The 16268-nt window shown below is 43.0% G+C and overlaps 1 protein-coding gene across 1 annotated transcript in view; it reads left to right on the top strand.

Annotated features, from left to right (window-relative positions):
* The window catches only part of LOC130122536 (gamma-aminobutyric acid receptor subunit pi), a 123731-nt gene extending 113520 nt beyond the window's left edge, over positions 1–10211 (top strand). The window contains exons 7-10 of the mRNA XM_056291466.1: positions 4708–4845; positions 5034–5186; positions 9356–9546; positions 9816–10211. Coding sequence (XP_056147441.1) covers positions 4708–4845; positions 5034–5186; positions 9356–9546; positions 9816–10178 — 845 coding nt within the window. The 3' untranslated portion in view covers positions 10179–10211. The remainder of the gene's footprint in view (positions 1–4707; positions 4846–5033; positions 5187–9355; positions 9547–9815) is intronic.
* The last annotated feature ends 6057 nt before the right edge of the window (positions 10212–16268 follow it).

The raw sequence follows: 16268 nt of genomic DNA, 5'->3' as shown, positions 1-16268 counted from the left end.
GAAGCTTACGTTCAGGATCGACGAACTTGACTACATTGTGTTCGTTACATCCGGCACGATGAAATGTGTTGGCTGTGGGTCTGAGGGGCATTTAATAAGGTCTCGTCCCGACAGGAATGAGGGTAGGTCTGATCCTCGAGGGCCGCCTTCGTCTCCCGATGCTGCCACGAGCGGCGCATCTTCGGCTGAAGACGGCGCTGCCGAGTCAGCACCGGGCAGACAGGAGGCCGGGGAGCGAGGGGCAGGAGAAATGGACCAGGCGGTGAAACAGAAAGAGACCGAGGCTGGAGAACACAAGGAAGGCGGACAGACTGAGCAGGCAGGAGAGGAAGGTGGGCAGGTTGAGCGGGTTAGAAAAGGTGATCACGATGAGACAGTGACAGAACTTGACCAGGTGGAAGCTGAAGCAGGTAGGGAAGGATGAACAGAATAAAAAAGTGAACGAAAAGAGTGAGAACAGCAAATTGGCTGGGCAAGACATGATTTGTGGTCAGAAGAAGCAAATACAGCAGGCTGCTATTAGAGCGGCAGAGTCTGTAATTGAGGAAGAGGAGATGCTACTGGATGAGGAAATAAAATCAAAAAAGTCTACTAAAAGGAAGCCCACAGAGGGTAGACAGAAAAAGTTAAAAGCAAGGAGGGTTTTAAGAAGTAAAAAGCTATCATCCTCTGCATCTGAGAAGGACACAGAAGAAAGCGACTGTGAGTTAGTTTCAACTCCTCATACACAGACACAGAAGGGAGCTATGCTTTCCTGGAAATCAGGAAGTTTTTGCAGATCACCAAGGGTTTGAGCGTAGTCACGGTGGAAAGCTTCTTTCCAGACTTGCAGCTTTTTGTTGACTCAGTTAAACGTTTTATGAAAAACACAGGAGATTTGGAGGTAAACACATTAACTGACCAGGAAATCTATAGACTGAGAAAACTTACCGAAAGTAAAATGGCAACTCGTTGATGATGTCTCGGATGGTTTTGGTTGATGAGTGTGTTGCACTGGGTGATCTTCCTCTTACTGCTGCTGGAGGAGCCACGGATACATGGAGCCAGGCTGGTTGTCCACGACTGGTGCTCTCCAGGATTTTCCCAGAAACTGGTTTCCACCACGACCATCACCCTACAGTGCATACTGGCTTCAGCAGGATTGGGACTCAACAACACTGAGGCGGTAGCTCAGCTGCTCAACATGAGGTCTACATGCCGCACAAGAGACTTTTTTACAGCTACGAAGTAAAACACTGTCTGAAGGAGAGCCGAGAATGACGAGGGCCTACAACGGGAGCAGAGCATTCACACCCCAGAACTTGGGGTGGTAGTGTGCGTAGTGGGAGTTGATAAAGATCTGGTTTTCTTTTTATTTTATTTATTTGTTATATACGTTGTGTAAACACAACATCCATCGCACGTTGTCCGTCTTGGGAGAGAGATGCCTCCTCTGTTGCTCTCCCTGAGGTTTCTTCCTATTTTTTTCCTCCCTGTTAAAGGTTTTTTTTTTTTAGGGAGTTGTTCCTCATTCAACTTGAGGGTCTAAGGACGGGATGTTGTGTTGCTGCAAACCCCCTGAGGTGATTTTGTGTTTGTTATGTTGGGCTATTTTATTTTGAAATTCTGTTTTTACAAATACTTTTTTAGACTACTCAGTGGTCTTTTTTTTCCCCCCTGAAGCTGTTTTTTATTGTATGAGCTGGATTATAAAGAGATGATTGTGTTTGAGTATCAGCTGTTGGACTGTAATGTATTCGGAATAAATGTACCTTTTTAAAGTAAAAAAAAATCTCTATCTCTCTCTTGCTCTCGCTCTCTCTCGTTCTCTTGTATTTGCTTGAATGAAGTCAAGGATTTATTTCTTAGGATTCTGTGCACAGGGGACGGTTTAAAGAGAGCATTACTGTGGGAGGGCACAGGGGTGTTTAGCCGGGGATGGGGATTGTGGTGCAATAACTAGTGGGCTCTGAAGGGACCTCAAGTCAGACAGGGTTCCAACATTTTCTGATTGGTGTTTTTTTATTATTTAACCACAGTGGAGTTTGGAGAAAGATGTACTCCTAAAAGCCTCAATTAGCCATTTTAAAAAATAGCACCATTTCAAGGATGAGCAGAGGCCACTCTTATACCAACTAAGTGCTGTGAGGCGCTGCATTTTTGCGGGTCGGACGTTACCCTTAGAAAGCTGTGATTTGTTGATGTAACAGTTTCCACACTATTGCACAGGATGAAACGGACTATTTTAATCTCTAGTTTGTACATTAGGGTGAGACCTAATGGTCATGAAAATAATGAGGAGTTCTACTAATATAAGTTCCATCAGAAAAGACTGAAATTATACAAGGCCTTTCCTCATCAGAGTCACTGTTGTAATTCATCAGACGACTGTGCTCATTGCATCATAGCATACTCTGGTCTATAACACATCCCTCGCCTTCATGCATGTAATTTCTTCGTCCCGGGGAAACTAGAATGTGGTAAAAGAATTGTAAATTACTTAGCATTTGGTGTACAGGAGAAGAGCTTGCACTCCACATCAGCTCAGCTGTACTTTTGTCCTCAAAATTTCTTACATGCTACCCCCCTCTGCAGATCAGCTGAAGTAATACATCATGGGGTTGTAGCCCTGTTAATGCACATAACCTACTTTTCCTCATTATTAAACATGCCTATTAAAGCAGCTGTAGACAACTTTTCAACTCCCCCCACCCTAGCATTTCCAAGTGTTTTTATTGTTAGTGCCGCTGTCACAGACAACCACCGGATCATTTTCCGTTTATTAGCAGCCTGGCTATTCTCTAAAGCAAGAAACAACCATAAGAATCCCAATTTGAACTATATACCCCAATCTCAGTGCTATGATAAAGCCAGAGTAAAACGTCTGGTAGTATTAATAAGTAGACAGGTTCTGTTACTTACTGATCCAGTAAAAAGAATGCCAACTGAATGTCGGTTTGGAACCCTCTCAAGTCCGGGTGTTGTATCGAACTCTGTTTCCCCGTCGAGATATGTTTCCCCCTAGAAAGAGTTCGATACAACTCCAGGACGCTTGATTAACCTTAACCCAATCTAAACCTCAGCCTCACCTAAGCTTAACCTAACTGTAACCTAACCCTAAGCTTAACCTAATGGTTAACTTAACCTAATCGTAACCGATAGCTAACCTGTTTCCATGCACACGCTTTCGTGTGGCTAAGGGGAAACAGATCTTGACAGGGAAACAGAGTTTGATACAACAGAGGAGCTCTCTCCATCAAGTGAATGTCTGTCTAAGGTTCACTCTTGTTTTACCTCTGTTTCTATCACTCTACCTCTTCGCCTTCTTTGCCTCCTCCGTCAATGCGGTTCTTTTTCTCTTGCCTGGTAGAGTTTCCACTGTCACTTCAGTTGTTCCATCATTCACCATTTCTGCTACAGGGGATAGCTACGTGGGAAGACAAAAGTGCTATCCTCTGCCCATTTTGGTTGCGCAATGGTTGATGCTTCCTTTGTGCAGTAAATCGAGCCTTCCATTTTCCCGTGAGATCGTACCCGGTGGCAGATAGATTGCATAGTGAAAGCGAGGCTTATAGGGGCCCAATCTAAATGCCGATGGTGTCATTATTCTATAGCCATTACACTGTGCAGTCAACATTTACTTCATAAAGATAAGTTTTAGCAAAAAAGTTGTCTTCTGTCGCTTTAAGAATTATATCTTTCTAAGTGTTAAGCAATTGTTTTTTTTTCTCATTATTGCAGCATTGAATTATGAAAAATTAACTTGCTACCAGTGCAGAGAGAAGCACTGCTGCACTTTGCAGTGGCAATGTTGGCAGCAATTCATTTTGCATGCCTTTTTATTCTGTATTTTATTTGGGTTATGAAGGATCTCTAGGGCCCAGTGAAATATGCATGATAAGTTTGTTGTGGTACAAGGCAGAGTTGAGCTCTTCATTTGGCCTTCATTTTATTCCGTTATCTTTATAGCATTGAATGAGCCCCACAATTACATTTCATTAGTGTATTTTTTTAATTTCACTGAGCGTCAAAGGGTTTCTTGAGGAAAATGGGGGGGAGGCAGCTTGTTTCCACGGTGATCATAGGTTAAAGATGTAACAGAATATCAACACCACTTTATACATCTTGATTTTGGTTGTTTCAGACATACAGTTGTCATCATTTTACAGTGAACTGTTCTGTAATAGCTTAATATCTTATATCTTGCAAACCCCTATCTATTTACCACTCGGGGGGTGTAATGCCATCTGGAATTCTTTTACAAAGTTTTCATCAACCAGCACTTGCTGCCACTTAGCATTTTGGTGGTCGGTCTATGGTTCAAGCTGCAGAGACAACTAAACAGTGAGAAGACCAGATTCCTATAAAATAGGGGCTAATTACTGAAAATTTCCTTTGTCCAGTGTTTAATTTTGTGGTAATGATGAAAATGTGCCTCCTATAACGTAACTAGTATATTTTTCTTCAAAGCCATCATCTGCATAAGGTCAAAACAGACTGGCCTAGAGGAAGATAGGCAAAAAAATGAGTGAATTGTTAATGAATAGTAATGAGCAAGGCATTAAATCCCAAACTGCTACACACAGATTGGGGGGGGGGGTACTACACTGACCTCTCTGATGAAATACAGTTGTGCCATATGTCATGTTTTTATGTTTAAGTGATACGCAAAAACACTTTTAGATATACAAATAACAATCTTTACTCGTTTCTTATGGTGCTGTACAGGGGGCTATAACATCAATGACGTCATGTTTTATTGGACAAGAGGGAATGAGTCGGTCAGTGGCTTAGACACCCTGCGGCTGGCTCAGTACACAGTAGAGGACCACTACACCTCTGTCTCAGAGGCCATCTATGAAACTGGTAAAAATGACTTCTTCAAAAATGCCTTAACCTTAGGTTGCCTAATGATAAGACTGAACATCAAAACAAATACTCATATTTATATGATTAAACAGATATTTACACTTTGTTTTTGTCATCCTTGCAGACTGTAGTGATCTCTTTGTCTACGTATATTGCCCCACATTAAATATGTCTTCCTATGCCAGGCCACTACCCGAAGCTAGTCTTCCACTTTGAACTGAAGAGGAGCATCCTGTACTTCATCCTGGAGACCTACGTCCCATCCAGTCTGCTGGTGGTCCTCTCCTGGGTGTCTTTCTGGATATCACAGTCCTCTGTTCCTGCACGCATTTGTATAGGTAAGACAAATAAACACTCTCTTCTCACTTGGACTGTTTTCCCAACCTGCACTATTTTTACTGAATATCTGTAGGGAGGAAGAAAAAAAATCTTCAGACTGTATATTTGTCTGAAGATTTTTTTTTCTTTTTTTTTTCAGACTGTATATTTGTAAATTGGAAACGGATGACCCACTGTGGCGACCCCTAATGGGAGCAGCCATAAGTTGTAGTAGTAGACTGTATATTTGTATATTTGCGGCAGTTTTTATCATTTGATATTTGGAAGTTTCAAACACCCAAATAACTTGGTCATGAGAAAATGATAACGTTACTTAATGACATAAATACTTATGAGCCACTGATACGAGATGCAGGAAGTGGTTACAAGAAAAAGGTGATAGATTGTCTGAAGCTGTTAGAATGGGACGGTGCTATTGACAGGATGTTGTACTATAGATTATACCCAGGGGAAGCTACACCTAGTCTGTATAGTTTACCTAAGATACATAAACAGGATGTGCCATTACGGCCTATTGTTTGTATGATTAACTCAGTGACCTATGACATCTCTAAGTTTCTGGCATCTATTGTTAACCTGTTGGTAGGCAGTAATGACATCACATTTGGAACACGATGGATTTTGTGGATAAGGTGAGGGACATCATTATGGAGGGGGGTGAAACAATGGTCTCTTATGATGTGAAGTCTCTCTTCACGTGCGTTCCTGTTGATGAAGCAGTGGAGGTAGTCCATATGAAATTACAAAACAACCCCGCCCTTAGCAATAGGACCACCATTAACACCGACCAAGTGTGTCTGCTACTGAAGCTGTGTCTTCAGGCCATGTACTTCACATACAGGGGGCAGTACTATAGGCAGAAGAAGCATTGGTGTGCTATGGGTTCCTCAGTCTTTCCTGTAGTGGCCAATTTGTCAATGGAGGAAGTGGAAAAGAGGGCTCTGATGTCCTATCCAGGGACACCACCTAGCCATTGGTTCAGATTTGTGGATGACACCTGGGTTAAAATTAAATCTCAGGATGCACCACATTTCACTGACCACATTAACTCTGTGGACAGACACATCAAGTTCACCAGGGAGAATGTGAAAAATGATAGATTAGCCTTCTTGGACTGTGAAATTAAAATTGGTGATGGGAGACATTTGACTGCTGATGTTTACCGTAAACCAACACATACTGATCAGTACTTAAGGTTTGACTCTCATCATCCACTGGAGCACAAACTAGGAGTCATCAGGGCGCTGTACCACCAAGCTGACAACGTCCCCACTGACACAGCAGCCATGGAAGGGGAGAAATCCTACATTAAACAGGCCCTGGTTAAGTGTGGTTATCCTAACTGTGCATTTGTCAAAGCCAGGAAGATACCCAACAGTGCAGCAGACGATTGAAACGAGGAGAAGGACAACAGCTGTCTAAGCTTAAACCTGTGGTGATTCCGTATGTGGCGAGAGTGTTAGAACAGTTGAGACGCGTATTTTCAAAAAAACGCATCTCAGTTGCTTTCAAACCACAAAACATGCTACTCCAGAAATTAGTCCACCCCAAGGGTCGGGTCCCACGGCACAAACAGAACAATATAGTATATGCTGTTAAGTGCCAGGAGGATTCCCGTGACTTGTACATTGGAGAAACTAAACAGAAGCTGGCCAAGAGAATGGCACAACACAGGAGAGCTAACGCATCAGGCCAGGACTCCGCAGTCTACACCCATCCACCTTGAAAGGGAGGAACGCTGGTTTGAATGGAGAGTCAAAGAGGCCATCTATGAGAAGAGGGAATGACTATCCCTTAACTGAGGGGGGGGGGTACATCTGTCACCATCTTACAATGCTGTGATTGCAACTATTCCCAAATCCTCTGTGAATAGTACACATGGTCATTGCAACTCTAGTTCATGGTCACGGTAATTTGCATATGAAACTGATCGTTGGTTTCTGTCGTTATGCCACTGTATTGTTTATAAGTGTGGGGATACCTGCAGTCAGTTTAGACTGAGGTTGTCAATAAACACTGTGTCCAGATGAACTGATTCACCTTTCTGTGATACTTGAACTACACTATGTAATTATTTATAGTCAGATAGGAAGTACTCTTCTGCTATTCTAGCTACTTATCCCTAGCAAGTGTTGTGTATATAGACTGAGCTTGAAAGTTTGTCTTATGCTAAAATATAGACACAGGAGCATGTTTATGACAAAAATGAGAATCAGTTTTATAGTATCACAATGGTTATGAATCTGGATTAGTGCTGGGTGATATGGATGCTATTATCATGATGATCATAAGTCATTTTATAATATATATATATATAATCTGCTTAAATATACAAAAGTACCACATTTAAGATTCCAGCTGAGGTTCATCACACTGAACTATTTGGTAATGTAAAGTATAATGTCAAACTATAACCATTTTTCAAATAATACTCCCTCAAATATTTCAGACCTCATTTTGTCAGAAATTTTAGGTAACACAGTCTCATTATCATTAATTTAGACAACAAAACTATGTATCACGATATGACAATGTCTGCACTTCATCCCAATACAATACCATTGAAAGACGATCAATATTGAGTTATTTCCTAGCTACAGTCCAGATTAAAAGCTATTCTTGAAGTCGTGTAAGGAATTTGAAGTGTTTTCCAGTAGGGCGGCGCTGTCTGAGATGATGGATTTTCTCTGTATGTGTGTATGGGGGGGGTGAACTCTCGTTTCTTAGTATGCTTTCTGGTGCAGTGGAGCTGTAAAGGGATTCAGTTCAGCAAAGGCCAGGGCTGCCGATCTCTGTTGGAGATAACGTGTTGTTGTTTTTATTTTTTATTTTCCCCTACATGTGGTTCCCTGTGCTTGAATAGAGGTGTTTCCATACCAGACTGATGAAGGAAGTCAGAATGGTGGCTGTGTAAAAGTTAACCAAGATATGCAGATAAACTGGAAAGTTCTAAGTTTACTAAGGATATACAATTTTTTGTGTGTTGGGGATGGCATAATCTGAATTGATGTGCCAATTTAGGGAGCTGCGATTGTTGGCTCTGAGGAATTTAAACATTTTTTTTGATGGCATGTCATCCACTATTAATATGAATAGGGATTTCTGGAATTACTGTGTGCCTGAAATCCAGTGTAATCTCCAGGGTTTTGAAGTAGAGGTCACTGCTACCACACTAAGTGATTACTCTATTCACTTTTGATTTGGGATTGAGATTATTGATGTTACATGTTAGATTGATATTATATGATATGGGAAAAAAAGGATTAAGCGCCTATGCTAAGAGACAGAGGACACAATGTCAGCTTGTTCAATTTGACTGACCAGTCTATCGCTTAGGGAATCCAGTTTCCAGACACAAATGCCAGGCTGGATATGCACCTCTGTTATTGTGTTGAGGAGTTTGGAGAGAGTTGACGCTGAGACAAAGTCAGTGCACAGGACGTGTGCATGTTCGATCTTGCATGATTGGTGCAGTTGCGCAGCACGGTGGCGCAGTGGTTAGCGCTGTCGCCTCACAGCAAGAAGGTCCTGGGTTTGAACCCGGGGGTTGTCCAACCTTGGGGGTCATCCGAGGCCGTCCTCTGTGTAGAGTTTGCATGTTCTCTCCATGTCTGCGGTGGGTTACCTCCGGGTGGTCCGGTTTCCTCCCACCATCAAAAAAAGACATGCATGTTAGGGTTAGTACTCTTGTCTGTGCCCTTGACCGAGGCATGGCAAGACGAACTGGAGTTGGTCCCCGGGTGCTGCATGGCGGCTGCCCACTGCTCCTAGCTACACAGCTAGGATGGGTTAAATGCAGAGCATAATTTCCCCATGGGGATTAATAAAGTATCTCAAAATCAAAAATCAAAAAATGCTGTACTGTGTATTGTAGGGCAGGGTTATGGCATGCTCCTGCACTAAAAATTCTCGTTTGCAGCCTCACCCTCTTGCCATCTATTATTCTGTCTGTCCCTTTCTCTTTGTCCCCTATTATGTGACTGTAACGGTACACCAGTGTTCATATAGGCAAACAGTGTGCACATAGTCATGCAGGTAAACACACACACACACACACACACACACACACTTGCCAGAGTGTTTGAGTACTGTACTCTGGTTGTCTTCATAGTCGTCTCATCGCTCACAAGACTCACTAGTGTGTCCCTGGATGTATTTTCTACGGCAGGAGTGACCACTGTATTGACCATGACCACTCTGATGATGGGAGCCAGGACGTCTCTGCCCAATGCTAACTGCTTTATCAAGGCCATAGACGTCTACCTGGGAATCTGCTTCAGCTTCATTTTTGGAGCGCTCATTGAGTACGCCGTGGCCCACTTCTGCACCCTCACCCACACGGACTCCAACATGCTCATGGTAAAAACCCTAATCCTGACAACCGTTATGGCGTTCTTGTCAGTAACATCATTGTTGTGGTCATTGTTGCTGTTGCAGTCATGGTCATAACCCTCATTTTGTGGTCATCATCATCATCACTGTCATCATCGTCAGCTCTCAGTTTCTGAGCTCTCCGTCTACTTGGTAAGTTTACGAAGTGACCCAAGCCCTTTGATTTCAGATGATCATCAGTTGAGTTCTCCACTCTCATGTCTTTGTGCTCCCTCTCCCCCTCAACTTTCCTGCAGTACGGCGACCACATGCGTGACTTCGACGAAGAGATGAACGGCATCGTCACCACCATCTCCAGTGAATCTGCCAGGGCCAAGAGGAGAAAGGAGACCACTGCAACTCCTGTGGCCCCCCCCACCTCCACAGAACTAGTCGCTGTCAGCCCCTCAGGCAGCGAGCCCAACCCGGAGGGGCCACCCGAGGAGCCCCCAAACTGCTGCGTCACGGCCCTGGCTGTCGTCCGCAAGGTTGTCCACCGCTCTGTAAACTGCTGTCATGTGGAAAACCCCCACTACATAGACAACTACTCCAGAGTCACCTTCCCACTTTCCTTCGTCATGGTCAATTTGCTCTACTGGACATACTACCTATATTTTTAGCACTCACAAGGGTGGATCATGTGCACCGGTGTGTAAGAGAGCACATATGGTGGGTGGGAAGGTGTATTTTGTTGTATGTATGTAAGCATTATTTGTGAGTTTTCTGAAGTTTGTGAGTGTGTTTTGTACACTTGGATTCATGAGTGAGGGTAAGATAAGTCCATAAAGCGTTGCTGATGAAAATGAAGGTCACGCTTGCATTTCATTTTTACTACACAATGTCAGTTATTGGACGGTAACAAAATCTACAGAAGTAGTATAAATGCTACACAGCTGTGGCTCTTACCACTGACTTCTGTATTTCATATCTGCCTATGACAGATGAGGTTAACTGATTTCGAATGGACCTTAGGAGAAATAAACCATCAGTCATGGTCCAAATTAAAAAAAGAAAAAAACTGGCCAATCTTCATCTCTCATCTTAGTAATTTCTGTGTCAGCCCTGACGATTTAACGTACATTATATTTTTACTGTCTGAAATGGACATGACTGAGCAGTAATTTATAAGGGTTCTAACAGAATTTGTTAGCATTATTGAGGAAGAGCAGATGCCAGTGCCAACTCCATTCTGATACTGTAAAACTAACAAGTTCTTCCTCTTTGCCTGCAGTTGGTGGGAGAGAGATCTGGCTATAACTACAAACCAGTCACGTCAGGGTGATCATTTTCTCATTTCTTTTTCCCCAGATTTGTCATCCCTCGTTCTCCTCTCCCTGTTGTGCTCTTCCTCTATCCGCCGATCTCCCTTTCTTCTTTGTTCTTTTATGGTTCCTGCAACTACTTTTAACGTGTTACGCATGTTTTTCTATCTTCAAGGTTCTCTCTCACTTTTTTTTCTATATTGGACAGTGAAAATCGAGTGGCCTTTGCATTAAGCAGTATTATGTGAAACTGACCCCAGACCAAGGTCATCATGGACATCTACATCGGTTGTCAATGCACTCAACTCTGTTCCCACTGTCTTACATGGAGGGCAGCTGCCAGCACCTTCAACTGGTCAGGAATAAGGCAATAGAATGGTGTGTACATATATACTAGCACCACCTGGACACACAGGTAGCCTATTATAGTGATATATATGCAGTATTTCTCTTAAGCGCTGCTGGTAGTGTTTTTCACTGTGTTTTTTTTTTTTTTGTAATGCATACAGCAGTACTATTTGAAGCTAGATGAGTTTTGGATATTGTGCGATGAACATACTACATGAAACAGCTGCAGCATTTCAACGAGATGTCATCATCCGTACAATGTTCAGAAAATTCTTGGGCATGCCAAGTTTGAACTTACGTCTCTTTTCTTGTGCTGTTCCCTGATCTTTTGGTCATGCGGGCATCCCGTGGTGAGACGAGTCTATATATATTTTCATTCTAGGTGAAGCGTTTACAAGAAATGAGAGCCAAAGAACCAAAAAGCCCCATTTAATTAAATTTTTTTCCAGATTTTCTGTTTCCTGATTAACTTTTTTCTTAACTCCGCCAATTCAACGACATTTTGAAATGTATATTTTACCATCATAGAGCTTCTCAAAAGATAGTTCTTGCAAGAGCATGAAGAATGACACTTCATATTTTGATAAGTGCTAACATTAGATACCGATCAGAAACGCATGTTTATTAATTGCTCTCTTCCGATATTGTCATGACATTTCTCTTAAAGCTTCGCAGGGTAAACTGTCCATTTAATCCATAATACAAGTCTCACAAGTTCCATTATTAAATTGTATTTATCCGTTATGTATAGTATACAATGCAATTCTTTATCTCTAATATCTATTGAAGCATTGGTACCGTTTAAAACCATTTATGTTGATTATATCTGAATTGTACAGGTTTTTCTTCTTTATCTCCTCTGAACTTTATAATACCATCAAGCACACCCAAGTCAAGTCTGGCTTCAGTGCACTGCAATCCAACCGTTTGGATTTCTGAATATGCCTGACAAAGTGGTTTCTACTGATGTAAGAAAAAAATAGGGTTTAATTTACCTTTCTGTTTTTTCTGCATGTTTATCAAGATTTGTTTTTTTTCTCCATTTTCTTGTTTTTGGGTTTTTGGTTTACTATGATGAGGCGCTATTGCTGAAACTAAGGCTATCCTATGATTAAGTCCATATTTTGATTGTCTAAAGGATCCAACTTGATAATCTGGGTACAATCTGCAGAATGTTCAAACTGTTTTCACATTCAGAATCAGAACACAATTGGATGATGAAATGAAGATGTGCGACACAGCAGCAGAGTGCATTTTACCCCGACTGGATTATGTAAGTCCTTCCATTAGAACTTGCTCTAAAAAAAAAAAAAACAACTAAGTGAACTGGCACACTGAAATCATCGCTGCGGCAAAACAGACTGTCAGGTTTTATACGACAACACAACATGGTCATTGTTTTGCCATTAATCTCCTCAATGAGTAATGTGGCGAATGAGTGCCAAAATGGAGCTAAAGAACCAAAAGAGCGAACCTCCTACTTCCTGTCAATGTGGACAAGAATACGACTATTGTCATCCAGGGATGACAAACGCTATCTTTGGACTCCTACTCCAGCAGTTATTTAAGGTCACAGTTAGATCATCAGTGCTCATGGACTTCATTTTGGGAAGTAGTGGCGAATGCTCGTGGACAGCTTCGACGTATCGCACGAGAAAAGGTGAAAAATTGCCATTAAGGGACAACCATGGTGGAAAGGCATGCTGGGAACCACAAGAAATGGTAAAATGAGACGACAGCCGTTTGATGGGCGGCCTATTTTATTGTTCTGTTGTGGGACGTTGTCAGGTAACACCTGAAGGTGATGGTGGCCACCAGCCTTGCGGTTCTCGGGACATTCTTCCTGTGAAATGTATTTATATTTTACCATGTTTATATATACGTATATATATAGGCATTTGGTTTGCTTAAACTGTTGTAAATATGTAGTAGAACATTGCATGATTATTTGGTGTAAGAATATGGATCATCATAATAAAAAGAGACCAAACTGATGTCAGACTGTCAGATCTCTTTTACACATTTTGTAGTATCAACCGAATATTTAACATGTGTGGACTTGATTGGAATGAAAGGTTATGACAAGACTCAACAAATGAGTTTCATATTCTTAACTGTGATTTCCAGTCTATAGTGGGAGCATCATGTTGGTTTTCTACAGCTCAGACAAATGTAAAATAAAGTATGATGCATTTTTTTCCCTTTTTGATTAGTATTAGCCTGAGTCCAGTAGTTTTGACCTCAATGTCACCATTTTTATTTTCTTCACTGGGTCAAAAAAAAACTGAGGTGGAACTAAAAGAATATTGATTATAATGTGTCATCTCTGATCAAAGTTGTACATATTTGTGAACAAAATGAGCCTGTGCAGTGATTTATTTTAGAATGAAAATCTTTTAAACAAATGGACCTTTTGTGGTTTGAGACCGCTTAAAGTGCTTGAATAGACCACACACTATATCATAATGTATAGCCTTGTGGTATAAAGTGAATGTACTGCAGTGACGTGCGGTGAGGTCAGTGGCTGGGTAGGCAGTGGGCATTCACAAATCCAAATTACATCCTTATGTGCTCTCTAATGTTTTATATCAATCTGATCCTTCTCCATTCTTCCAACTGCCACAGAATTCTAGAACAGGCGCGGCTCGTTCATATGGGCAGGTGGGGCAGCGCCACACTTAAAAAAAAACCATCCACCCAAAAACATAGTTCCTCCTCATAAACTATTTTTCCACGTTAATACATCATGATTTACATTGCAATAAATATTACCTAGTTTTTGTGCAACAAATGAATCAAACTAGTCAACAACTTTTGATCTTTGAAAGTTAAAATCGTCATTTCACTGACGATTAGTGCGTTGCGCAATATTGGGGCGGGCAGGAGACCTCAGCGCCCCGCTTTCGCCAGCAATTATGGCGCCTTGTGGTCAAAGATGGGAACTGCAATAAGCGCCAACGGAGGCTCATTGGGGCAGAAAACGAGTCTTCCCTACACCTGTACTCTGCAGCCCTCTGCCGTTTTCTTGAGTTAGTGCGCACGTAGACTACTGCGACCAGCGTCGTTGCACCTGCTGTGTCCCAACAGTGTAGTGTATTAAAAAACACAAAAAAACGGTTTGAATGACTGCAATTACGAGACAAGTTTGTAACTAAGCAGCTTGGCCCTGATAGACCAGACATTAACATTACTCAGCGAACAAAGCACAAAGGGAAAACCTGCAACAGGGCATTTTCGCGAACATAGCAGTGTAACCGGTTATTTTCTTGCCCGGTGCGGGATTCGATACGGGGGGTGTACTGCACCACAAGGCGACATCGTTAACCGCTCGGCTAAAGGGTCAGCTCGTTAGCTAGCGGCTAACGTGTCTTATTAGTAGTTTACAGTCGTCACCCTCCCCGGAAGCGCGCCCTCGCGCTTTGTTATTCCCGCGCTCCGAAGAGACTTCTGAGGATCTGCACACTTCCGGATCCCACCGCTGCCACCAATGGAACCGGCTATTTTCTTGCCCGGTGCGGGATTCGAGACGGGGTGAACTGCACCACAAGGCGACATCACTAACCGCTCGACTAAAGGCTCAAACCCGTTAGCTAGGGGCTAACGTGTCTTATTAGTAGTTTACAGTATGAAAAGAAAACATGGCCATGTGGCTGCTCAACACGGAATACAGTCTTCCGTTTCCCGTACCTGTTGTTCCGGTGGACAAGGGGACTAACGCAGGGCGGAGTGATCTGAAGCGCTTCTCAGAACGGCCTCAGAAACACAAGTCAAGCGAAGCACCTTTACATGGTGCTATGAAACTAGCCGTGCTCGGTCAAGCTAACAGCAGTGTGACCGGTTATTTTCTTGCCCGGTGCGGGATTCGATATGGAGTGCACTGCGCCACAAGGCGACATCACTAACCGCTCGGCTAAAGGGTCAGACCCGTTAGCGAGGGGCTAACGTGTCTTATGGGTAGTTTACAGTAGCACAGCTTGAGGAGAGCTACCATGCGAGTGTGCGGCATCACAATAAGGAGGCGGACACAAAACCGGCACATTCTGTCAAAGCGTATAGACTGCATAACATTCTGCGGAGCGTTTGAGCTAGCCCTTAGAGGACACGACGAGACCGCATGATCCGATAACCCTGGCGTCCTCCGTGGTCTTGTGGATTAGGTTTCGTCGTTGGACGCTGCAATGCAGGAGCACCTAGCAACGGCAACGGTCTTCAAAGGTACGTCCTGTTAAAGTGTGTTGTTACCTTCAACTAATGAGACGTTACAACTCGTTTCAACCCCACGGGGCTATAAACTTTAATAATAACTTCGGCACGTAAGGTTATGCATCACGCTCGGTCCGTTATTCCAGGTGCAACAACCTAAACGACCCCTGTGTAAACAAGGAACTAAACAATGGTTCCTAACAATAGTTCCTATTGTTACATCCTTTCTCTTTTCAGTTTCTTCTTTTTTTTTTAGAACCTTTAATACATTTGCACAACATTTGTGATTCACTTTTTTTTCTTTTTCATTCATGCCCCCCCCAAAGTCCATTAGTGCTACAGATCCATTCATCTATGTGAGGTCACAAAGTCTTTGTATCGCTGCGGCTGCACAACAGAGCGGCCTGATCTGGTGGTAACAGGGTTGGCCCTGTCACCAGTGTCCTTGGTTTTGTTTCCTGCTAAGACACTGTGAGAAGGAACACTCTCTGAATGTCCGGGTTCAACACTCTCTGGCTGACTGGGGCTGCTGATCTCCATGTCCATAGTGTCAGTGAAGATTGCCCCTGGTGCATGCCTGAGGTGTCTGCGATTTCTCCTGATGACACCACCCGTGTGCAGCTGGACCTCATAGGATCTCCTATCGACCGGCCTCAGCACCTTGCCCACTCTCCAGCCAGTGTGGGGTGCGAGAGGCTGAACTCTCACACATTCACCTGGGGCAAGCGTGTCCAAGTCTTTAGCCGACCTGTCGTAGTATGCCCTCTGCCGTTGTTGGTTATTTTGTAAATCCTGTTTCACCTGCACAACTTTCGGCGGTAACAGGCTTGCCTTGGTTGGCAGTAGTGTTTTGGTACGGCGACTGAGCAGCCGCTGTGCTGGTGTGGTATCAGTACC

The sequence above is a fragment of the Lampris incognitus genome, chromosome 13 (assembly GCF_029633865.1).
Source record: "Lampris incognitus isolate fLamInc1 chromosome 13, fLamInc1.hap2, whole genome shotgun sequence".
NCBI classification, from domain to species: Eukaryota; Metazoa; Chordata; class Actinopteri; order Lampriformes; family Lampridae; genus Lampris; species Lampris incognitus.
The sequence above is the reverse complement of the archived record's forward strand: the minus strand, read 5'-3'. Positions and strand labels throughout refer to the sequence as shown.